Genomic DNA, 11,487 nt, shown 5'->3' with positions numbered 1-11,487 from the left:
GTATTTATTTATTTTCTTCAAGTCCTCTCTGATAGGGCTCTATTAGTAGGAACTTTTACAAGAAGGAAAAATGCACATCCAAACTTCTTGAAAATAGATATACTTTTTACTTTATCATTATTTTTTTTTAAATACGTAAGCAGGGAGCATCTAAATTAGAAATGCCTGTTTCCACAATCCAGGATCAGCATCACCAATATATGACAAATCACATTGTAAAATCAACAAATACACAGATGTATAATTGACAACTATACAGAGAAGTTTGGCTGGTCTTCAGAGAGTGTATAGCTGGAAAGATTATCACATTAGAGACAGATAATTGGAAATGAATGGAAAAGCTTACCCATGTCCTGGACTTGCAGAAAAAGACTCCAAGAAGAGCAATCACCAAAGAGCCTCCCTCAATGTCAGTGAGCCCTTAAATGGGGTCTAGGAGAGGCGGAGCCAGGCTCCACCCCTTCTAGTCACACAGGTGAATTGCCTTCACCAGTACTCCTACAGCTGACTCATTGCTTGCCTCAGGTGATCAATCAGAGGTTCAGGCCATGATTCAACAGCTCCCATACACAGATCAATTTTAAGTGTCAACCTAAAAGAAAATTTTGGGTACCATGTAGTATTTTTAATATTCTATTTGATATGCAAAACTGCCTTAAGCAGCAGAAAAAAATCAGTGGAAAATTTGAACAATAGAACTAGAGGAAATAGTATAGTATAGTATAATATTGTATAGAATTATACAATCATAGAATCATCAAGGTTAAAAAAAAGCATCTAAGATCATCCAGTCCAACCATCCACTTATCACCAGTATCATATGTTCGCTCTGCGACTGTTCAGAAAGTTTAGGAAAAAAGTTTTAAAAAAAATCTTCAGTTAAAATTCTTTGCAGATACAAATGAATACTGTAATTAAATTTAGTTCACTTCAATACTTCTCTTACTTTTTGAGAAATCATAGTAAAATAAGTATAATGAACAGTTCAATATGAAAAGTGCTACAGAAATTACAGACATATCTTTAGGACGTTGTAGCCATCCTTGCATTCAACTCATTCAAAATCAGAATGTATGACTATGTAATTAAGTAAAATGATGCAAGGGACTCTGTGGTCTCAAAAAGGTAATTCTGTAGATTAGAAGACGAGTACTTTGTGACACTTATTTCACAGAATCACAGAATGACCCCGGTTGGAAAGAACCTCAAGGATTATGAATCTCCAACTCTCCTGCCACAGGCAGAGCCATCAACTTCCCAGGTGTACCTTTGATAGGTATATCAGATATAAAAACTAAGAAACTTAAAAACACATGTAAGTTGGCAAGCAACTCTATACCTATCCTACCTGTTGTAGGATAAGCCTGTTTGCTTTATATGAATTTTGGTATTTGTTCCGAATGATTTGTTCTGCAGCTATATTGAATTACGCAGCATGCTATAAATAACCTTTGATACAGTAATGCATAGCTTACACTTTAATATCATAGGAATTATTTCTTTTTGTAATGAAAAAGGAATGCATTAATTCTTGCAAATTCCTGTGAACATGGATCTCCTAGTCATCATCTTAAATACTGAGACACTCCCTCGTGTGATTACTACAGATGGTCCATTTTATTATAATTGTGTTTCTGAAGTAGTAGAAAATTCAGTGACAGCTTCATGCAGATAGTAATGGTAGTGACACACACAATAAAGCAAGAACTAGGATTAGAAGAAGGAACTAGGGATACATTCCTAGAGCCTTTCCCACAGTAAGGCATCTGTGCAAGTTCTATGATGTGGTATAATCTCCTAGGTGCCTAATAGCATCTCGGTTTTACTACCTGATTTGTCAATTATGTTCAAGATGAACTAGTATGTTTATAAATTGGGGGTTTGTAAGATTGTAAATTGTAAGATTTCTAAGTGCTGGCATAAGGCTAACGATATAGAACTGCTGAGGGCACTTTTTTTCCCAGCAGAAATAATCCAAATTAACCACAGGTAAATTGGCCATCTACTTTATACTCCAGCAACCATAACCCATGCTGCAGTTCATCTGAACAGCTTGCCCAACTTCCCTCACACACACTAACTTATCATCTAAATTTAGGTGAGCAAATTTAGCTGCTTAAAAGTCCCTTTTCATTCAAATCGTCTCATACAGACTGTTGACTCGTCAATATAACTGTCTTGCCCATGTCCAGCTACCTTTTGTGTGTCATCTCTGGCTAAATTTCACCTGCTAGTTTGGAAGCAAGGCTTCCAATCTGATAGGGAGGCTCTCTCCCAAATGCACAAGATATCAACACCCTCACCTTGTTGCTGACGTTAGCAAATGTACACTGGAGGCCTGAGAGCCATCTTCACTATTGTTTGCCAGTGCTCAGAGGCTCCATTGCCAATTCCTGCTGGTGACGTTTAGTTTCTAATTTCACCTCAGTTTCTGATTTAGTTGACGTGATATCAGTCAAAGCTGGCTCACTGCACTGCCTCCAGCTGCAGCAGAAGCCTGGTATGCTACTTGGCCTGCTATGTTTTGCCTGAAAGAAAATGTTTGACTTCAACTGAAAATTGTCTTCCTGTTTGTCTTCTTGTAGCAGACTGATCTTTGATCTTATCCAATTTTCAGTGATCCACATGTTTCTCAGGCAGCAGCTCTACCACCAGAACCTACAGAAAATTGCTGTAAATATGTCACTGTCAGGCCTCTGGCTTGATCAGGTTTAGATCACTTCTCTTAGCAAATACTTGTGAGTGTATGCCACACTTCTGCTCTTGGGTTGTATGACCAGCTCCAGTACTCTGAAAAATAACCTCAGTCTTCATTTTTAACATATCCTGATATTCTGTTTTGTGTATACAGTGGCTGTACTGGGCGTTGCATGGAAACATTTTGTAGCCATCTTGGCAAAGATTCTGAAAAATGAGAGAGCAGTCTGACATGCAGATATATGGGTTGTCCGCATCTAGACAGAGGACACTGAATTCCTATTAATAGGCAGGAAGCATTAAATAACAGCTCTCTGGAAGATGGTTGACAAGGAAAACCCATGCCCAAAACCCTGATGGCAGCTATTTTGTCTGCCATAGTGGTGAACCCTCCTTGCAGCAGACTTCCATCATGGCAGCAGCATTTGGCTATGGAGCCTAAGAATTCCAGTTCAGGACTCTTCAACTAATACAAGAGAGTATAAGCAGATCTGAGTGCAGGAACGCAATTATTTATTAGCATTTTGAGGTTCTCATGTTCAACATGGCTCCGAGGAGACCTGAGAGCAACCTTTCAGTATTTAAAAGGGAGCTGTAAGATAGAAAAGAGTAGACTATTTAGCAGGATCAGTTGTGATAGGACAAGAAGAAATGATTTCAAAGTAAAAGAGGAAAGATTTAGACTGGATATAAAAAAAAGGTTTTTTTAATGATAAGTGTAGTAAAGCATCAGAATATATTGCCCAGACAGTCGTGGATGCCCCATCCTTGGAGATATTCAAGGTCAAGATTTTCCTCATGAGTCTTTTCTTGAAGCACCCTTGCCATCTCTGACAAGCAGGTGCACTTTGTTTTGTGCAAAAGGCTGTACAAAGGGAATGCATCATCAGTGCTTTGCCCATGTCTGCACATGCCTATTCATATGTGCCTGTGTGCTGGAACTCATACAGATTTAGCTGAACAAATCTTTCCTCCAGGTCTTCCTATTAGCACATGCTCATGATGCCCTAATATCTTATAGGACATTATGCCCTCATGTCCTATGTATCCATGATCAAGCCAGTAAATTCTGTTGTACAGACCTCTCTATTTTAATATTACAGATATCCTAGGTGGAAAAAACAAAAAACAAAAACAAAAACTATCAGGACTTAAAATGATTGAAAGGAAAAAAATCCCACCTAAATAGTTGGAGGAATAACATCCTAGGTTTTTTGTTTGTTTTTGAGAAAAATGTATTTAAATATCTAATAAAACTACTCCTAGGTGAAAATTTAAGTACTAATGATTTTGTTTTGTTGCTTTTCTTATGATATTTTATTATTCAAATTGCACTTGAATTGGATAGCAATAAAATTCTCAGTAGATCTGGTGGGCAGAGATCATAGTTCTTTGTGGTTTGGTCATCATGGTTTCATTTTTCCTAGGATTATTTTCAAATGCTAGATGTAAGGAATGACAGAGTGGATATGTTAAAAGATGGAGAGGATTATTAAGTTATTAATGCTGTGTACTTCAGTCAGCGTTTGGTAATAGGGATGGTTTGGGTTACTGTATTCGGAAAATAAAGTTGGTTACCACCATTAACTTAAGGGCTGCTCAGAAGGTAATGCCTCCTATTTTATTATGTTGATCCACAACATCAGAGGTGGATGTTGGCAGTGTGGCAGTAGAGGTGGAATACCGGTTATTCTGTTACGTTTTGTTGTCATGTGACAGATGGAAGCAGAGGAACAGTCTGACACTAAAGTGTACATTGAAGCAGTGGTGGGGAATTCAATTCCACCATGTGGAAAAAATGGCACCCCTTGACATTCATCAGTGCTTGCCGGATGTTCATGGAGGCTGAACAGTGGATGTCTAAAGGCTAATGTCAACACAATTACATGTTTTAGTCTTTTCTACTTTATTCTTCAAATATGTCAGACAAATATTTGAGGTAAGAATAGTATCTTCAATTAGTAAATTCATAAAAGCACATAGTGACATTCTTAGTTACGGGCAAAAAAAAAATTAGATACAGTACATGGGTCTAAGCTAGTCCGCTGCTTGCATTTCTTCTTTTTTCCAAGAAATTTGTCTTTAGCACATACGATTTCTCAGGCTTCAATGACAAGATGACAAACATATGTATTTCTTAATTATTTGTAAACCGTAGTAATGATACGCAGAAAATATTTAATAAAAAATAATTAAAGAATTACACTCCACCTGTATTGTACTACAGTTTGTGAACAAAATGTTCATCTGAGATTCTATTTTAAATTTAGCAACCATATGTACTTATGTGCTTTTTTATTATATTTTAAGTACGTTTTTATTATTGCTTTTTTTCAAGTTTTTTTTCAACCTGTAAGCAATAATCAGATTTAATATTGTGTTATTTCTAAAAATGGAATTTTTAGAAATCTGAATTTTAGAATCTAAAAATTTCTAAAAATAGGTCCAAAAGAAGAAAAAGGTCAATATGAACTGATTATGGAATGATGTATTATACAGTGCAGTACGGTTTCATTACAATAGTATATTTATTATGGATGGTTTAAAGACTTTCTGGAATATGTAAGAAAAGAAAGAAAAATAGAGGAAGTATTGCTATATATTATTCTTACTAAAATAACATGCTTGCTTCATATCTATGCGCTTCCACTAACTTAGTGGAAGAAGAAACTGTGCAGGGCACTCTTACATGGCCTGTTCCAAATGAAATTACTTTGTTGCATGTAATTACAGTTTAAGTACAATAAATGCTCTGTTAAATAATATTAATGTATTTATTAATAATTCTCTCTGCTGGTAAAATTAAAATAATGCCAGATATCCTTGTTAGCAGGAAGTTTGCAATTATATTGACAACAATAAAAAAAAAGTCTGTAAGGATTCAAGATGTGATATTATCAGTTACAAAATGTCAATATATTCAAGATTGTGATATAAGAAAAAATATTTTTAGGATAAGATCAGGGTCAATTACGATGTGAATTTTCAGTGTCATGCATACAGGCAATTCATTGCTTCTTCTCAGAGTTCATTTGGGTTCATTAGAGCTCAAAACCGAAGTGGATAGGAAGTACTGAAGGGAAGTGTCTTTGCATGCATGGTAGACTGCTAAGACTTGAGTTTTAGATTTAAATCCATCTAGGCCTTATGGCTGGTAAGAAAATGCTATCCGCCAGACAGAGATCTAAATAATATAAACTTAAAATGTGTCTTTCATACAAGGAAAAATGTCATGACTTGGAACTGCAAAAACACATCATGGCTCATTCACTTTCATAGAAGCAATGAAATCTGGATATATTTCTAGCTCCATCTCACTATAATGAAAAGAAATTACACAATTATTTTTGTTGATCATTTTTATATTGACCATAAATACTTGGAGATGCTGACTTACGTTGCCATGTAAGACAGTAGTCTGCTCACTGTCTTACATACATCACTTTAACCTCTTCTTAGAGAGAACAAAATCTGAATAGAAAAAAATCACTACTGCAGAGTTAAACCACAGTATTCTCTCATTTTTGCAGAGTTTTTTGAGCACCCTGACTAACATATCTCAGAATGGCAGTAAGTTCAGAGTAGAAGCAGTGTGAAGAGAGCAGCAGATGTTTCTCATCCATATTAATTTACACTACATTGTAAAGTCTAATACACTTCCTTCCCCCAAAGAAGAACAAGAGATTAGTTTCTTAAAGTTATTGCTATATTTATCAGCTCATAACATCATCACTATGCACAATTCTGTGATTTAGATATCATACAAATATTTCAAAATATCGATCTGAAAAAAATGCTCTCCATTTTAATTACAGGCCTATTCAATAAAATATATACCTTTGGTATAATATGTTTTATTGCATATAGCAAGCCATTTTCATTATCATCAAAAATATACTTTAGCACTTGTGAATTACAGGGGACTAATTCCTCAGAAAACTAACAATTTTGAATCAGCTCATAAATACATAGACAGGATAGGCATATACATTATCTGTTGTCAATGGCAAGTGAAAAATATGTAAGAATTCTAAATTTACTGATGATTAAGCTAACTGTCTTTATGCTAATTTATTAGAAGCATTGTAAGACATCATTTTCATTGAAAATACACTTTAAATAAGGCAGGTTTGTAAGAATTTCAATAGTGTTTTTTCTTACATGAAGATTTTATTTTCTTATATGCTGGTCATGCCTCCCTCCCTATTCTGAAATCAGTACACACAAAGCAACAAAACAGAGCAAAGCATCCTCTGAGGATGAAATCACAGTGAAAAAAACTGTGATATAATTTATGTTGTTAATCATGTTGTACCATGCTGCATCACATGATGATACCACAGTAGAAGAGAGCTGGTTATTTACACAGTGGTTCTGACTGGCAAATGTAAACAAAGATGAGTCAAGCACCTCAACAGTGCTTTGACTGGCTAGTTAATCTGCAGGATTTTAATATGTTTATTAGTTCCATCTTGACATAAACAAGTGAGAACATGAGGCACCTATGTTTAAGGTAAGAAGCTGGACATTGACAAAATGTCAGTGGGATTTTCAAGTAAATATGAATGTTTTCTCTCTTTAGTTCATTGCTAATATTAAGTCAAATGTACACTAATCTATGATCCATGAAAGAGGAGATGCTGTTAGATTTCTAGACAGCTAAAGGAATTATATAAATATAGAGTGGCTGTTAGTTTCTAAGACATATAAATTGAAACAAATCTCCAGTACAGCAAGTAATTATTCAAATTAATTGCTTAGATAAGTCTACTTTTCACTACAGAAAACTTTTACAGGCTGTTCAGAAAAACTTAGTATAGTTGGAAAAGCTCAAGTTTAATTGAACATTGGTACAGGTATGAACAATTGAGTACTAAAACGTATGACAGTTGCAGTATCTTTCCAGAGTTAAATATTCCTTCTCTGTAAGGTCAGCTTGAAGGTGAATCCTATTGTCTTCCGACATCAGAGGACATTTTATCAACAGAGATGCATTGTTGCAGGAGTCATGCTGTCTAGGTATACTTCCTCATTTCACTGTGTGCTTCCTCTCAATGAAAAGGCACCTGCTGTCTGTAGAAAGTCCACATAACAGGTCCTGTCCAGAGAGTCATGCATTTCTCCTTCTAGCAGCATCATTAGTCGCATTTTCTCTTTCTTATTTAGATGTGTTTAATTGTTCTAGGTGAATATTATTTTTACAACCGTGTTAAACAATGATTATTTTGAAAAGCTTATCTATGAGAGATTACAAAATAACCTGTAAATCTTATACTATGCCCAGGAGATTAAGTTGAGAAAGATGTCATATGCTCATTCTGTAAATATTTGTAATTTCCCAGGGTGTAATGAGATTATGACTCAAGTAACCAGACAAAATGGCATCCTTACCCACTGTCACTTTTAAAAGCGTAAGTCTTCTTGCAAAGGCTCAGAAATTCCATACCACACAGAATTGAGAAATACTGGTTCTTCCTTGCTTATATTTCTAGGAGGTGTCTCTTCAGAACATGTTTTGGGAAACTTTCCAATTTTGTGAATTACTATGTCTTCAGAAAAAAAGTGACGTTTTGTATTTTTCTCCACCTGTCCCACATGGCTTGAGAAGATGAATCAAATCACTTTTCTTTCTGTCCAGTTTATCCTCCCCTCTCTGTAGCTTTGATAATAATCAGTTGCTTTTCTTCCCCTAAAATCTATTTTGAATTTGAGAAGTCAGTTGGGAATGCCACTACTAGGAAGTCTGGTAAGGTTTAATGTAAATAATTCTTAGAGCTTATTCCCCAAAATACAACCAGATTTCATCTTTTAAAATAAGTTGTCAGAGATTTTTGAATCAGGATCATAACTTGGCCAAAAGATGGGGTAGAGAACAATGGGAATAGTTTTGTGTCTTTTTTCATTAAGCCAGGTAATATGGATATTTCTGTTTCATTCCCTCTCTGATTTGTTAACTCCGTTTGAGAGGAGGAAAAAAAAAAGTATCCATGCATAATTTGTATTGTAATTCCCTCAAGGATATCACTGTGTTGTTATATGAAAGATACACCACTGTATGACAATATCTGTACGTAAAGGCTCTGTAACTCAGATTCCCAAATATCATGCAAAGATTTTGATCAAAGTTCCTTCAATGTGGAATAGCGAATTCAGTATAATATTCAACAGTAGGTCTAATGAAACAGATTTTTTATTTAGATGTTGTGGATTGAAAGTAATAAGGTTCCCATTTTCACACAGAGTCCACCTTCACTTGATTGTTGTTCGTAATCAGCGGAGAAGGTTTACTTCTTATCCTGTCTGCTGCATCATTAGAACTGTCCTGGAAAAAAGCTTTTGCTGTACAAAAACTGACAACAATTTTCTTGTATTCTCTTCTGAAGTTCTGATTCAGGAGTCCATATATGATGGCATTAAGGCAGCTGTTGAAATATGCCATGTAATAGCTAGACACGAACAACCACTCTGGAATCCTAGGGATTATAGTTTCTGGGTCAACAGCCACAGCAAGGCCAATGAAATTCAGAGGAGCCCAGCATACTGCAAACAGTACAAATACCACAAACATGGTTACAAAGTTTCTGAAGTCATGTGGTTTCAGTCTGGGGTTGTTGTCTGGTTTAACCCTTCGTCTTACCTGAATAACAAGAATCCATATTCTCAAGTAACAGTAAGTAACGATGGCTATGGGAAGCATGAAGTGGAAAAACACCACTGCTATTGTATATGCTGAACTCACAGACTGTGCAAATGTGCACGAGTAAATCCTGGGGTCATACTGTAGAGATCCTACAAACAGGTTGGGCACAATAGCAACAACTGTTAGGACCCAGATAAGAACAACATAGCACAAAGAATTCTTGTCGCTGTACAGCTTGTCATATTTGAGACTGTGGCAGATATAGCAGTATCGATTGATAGCAATGCCTGTAATATTGAAAATTGATCCAATGACACTTAGGCCCATCAAGAAGCCACTAATCTGGCAGTGAAGGTATCCCAGATTCCATCCATTGTGAAATACAGATGTGAGGACCAGAGGATATGGATAGATTGCTACGACCAAGTCTGCAATTGCCAGGCTTACCACAAATACATTTCCTGTAAAATAAATATAAAAATACAAGTATTAGTTTCTCATTCTCTCTTCCATTACTTCTGCTCTTAATACATTAATGACCAGACTTAGTGGAACACTTTATATTTAATAAAGTTCTAGTTTCTAGGTTGAAATTAACTGAAAAAATTAAGCATTCTCTCAGGTCAGTTTTCTAATTAAAACAAAGAGACATTATTATAGGGTGTGTTAGCTCTTGGTAGAACTCTCAAAGACAAAGGAATCTGTCATAATTACATTAATTTTGAATTAATCCTTTTAGTGCAGATGATATATTCTCTCTCTCTCTCTCTCTTTTTTTTTTTTTTTTTTTTTTTTTTTTTTTTAAAGAGATGATTACTTTAGTAATAACTCATCTGGATGCCTTCTAGCAATTTTAGGTTCTAAGGAGAAGGTCACAAAATAAAAAAGATACAGCTTCTCTTCTTTTTTAAGAAAAAACTACTGCATACCACATATATGTGTTATGTTATTCATGTTCATATCAACAGAAATGTATACATGTATACATGTTCATATGTATAGGTATACAAATGTGTTTGCGTGTAAGTGCGTGGTAAGATTGTTCACAGAAGATTAAATATAAGCTATTGTAACCTCTAAGAAAATACATTGCTAGCTCAGTAGTAATCAAAATCAGCTTTGGTAAATTGCTTTATGCATTTACCTTGAGAAAAAAAACATAAATAAAAATATTTTAAGAAAAAAAGGTGAAAGTACTTATGGACTAATAGGACATTTAATTTTCAAAAAGTGTTTTACTTGAAAAAAGTTTAAATACATATTCTCTCACTATGCTTTACGTGGTTGTGTAGAAATATTAACTGTGCAAACAAATATAGACAAAAATACAGCAATTATTTAGGTCAGGATTCCACTTATTCCCCTTTTTTCAAACTTTTGATTTTAACATGAAATACTACGTTTGGCATTTATACTTGTAGCAATGGGATAAATGACCTCAGAAGATTGCTACAATACTTTTTATAGATTTTGTATCTGGATTTAGAGATGTCTTTCTTTCTATGGTCTCCATAATTTCTTTTTTTGCCTGTGAATTCATCGCCAGGCTGAAATTTGTTTATCCTGTAGGCTTTAGCATGATTCCAGATCATTTCAGAAGAAACATCAGAGCTCTTTTAAGCAGAAGCTCTGTGTTTAATTTAGGGATTGAGAAATTGAAATGGGATTAAAAGTTGGTAGTAGTGGATTACCAAACATCCTCCCCTGTCTCAAATGCTGTATATTTGATGAAATGGCTACAGATAAATTCTAGTTGGGAAGAAGAGCTGGGATCTTGTTTAAAAAATACTTGAAGAATGCTGTTTCATTTGCTTATAGATTTTTTTCACAGTTAAGACTGTTCATATCAGACCTTTCTCTATGCTATTCACTACAACTTCTGCTGGTGATCTGCATGAATACTGCCATTATTACCAGTATTGACACTCTTGATATAAAAGGTTCAGCTATTAACCAGCTATTAACAAGAGAAATGTTGAAAGAAGTATGGATTTTCTTTTTGCCCTTTTTCAAGTAAAAGAAAGGTGTAATGCTCTTTCTCTCCTTCTCTCCTTCTCTCTTCCTTTCTCTCTTCCTTTCTCTCTTCCTCCCTTTCTCTTCCTCCCTTCCTCCCTTCCTCCCTTCCTCCCTTCCTCCCTTCCTCCCTTCCT

At 35.2% G+C, this 11,487-nt stretch overlaps 1 protein-coding gene across 1 annotated transcript in view; it reads right to left on the bottom strand.

Moving 5' to 3' along the window:
• Nucleotides 1-8,929: 8,929 nt before the first annotated feature.
• MTNR1A (melatonin receptor 1A) overlaps nt 8,930-11,487 on the bottom strand; it is a 47,428-nt gene continuing 44,870 nt past the window's right edge. The window contains exon 2 of the mRNA XM_042812362.1: nt 8,930-9,798. Within this exon, the coding sequence (XP_042668296.1) occupies nt 8,930-9,798 (869 nt within the window). The remainder of the gene's footprint in view (nt 9,799-11,487) is intronic.

Source organism: Centrocercus urophasianus, unplaced genomic scaffold (assembly GCF_019232065.1).
Source record: "Centrocercus urophasianus isolate 14NV4802_14NV808 unplaced genomic scaffold, USGS_Curo_1.0 seq_13, whole genome shotgun sequence".
Classification (NCBI taxonomy): Eukaryota; Metazoa; Chordata; class Aves; order Galliformes; family Phasianidae; genus Centrocercus; species Centrocercus urophasianus.
Note: the sequence above shows the minus strand (reverse complement) of the source record. Positions and strands in the feature narration are given on the sequence as shown.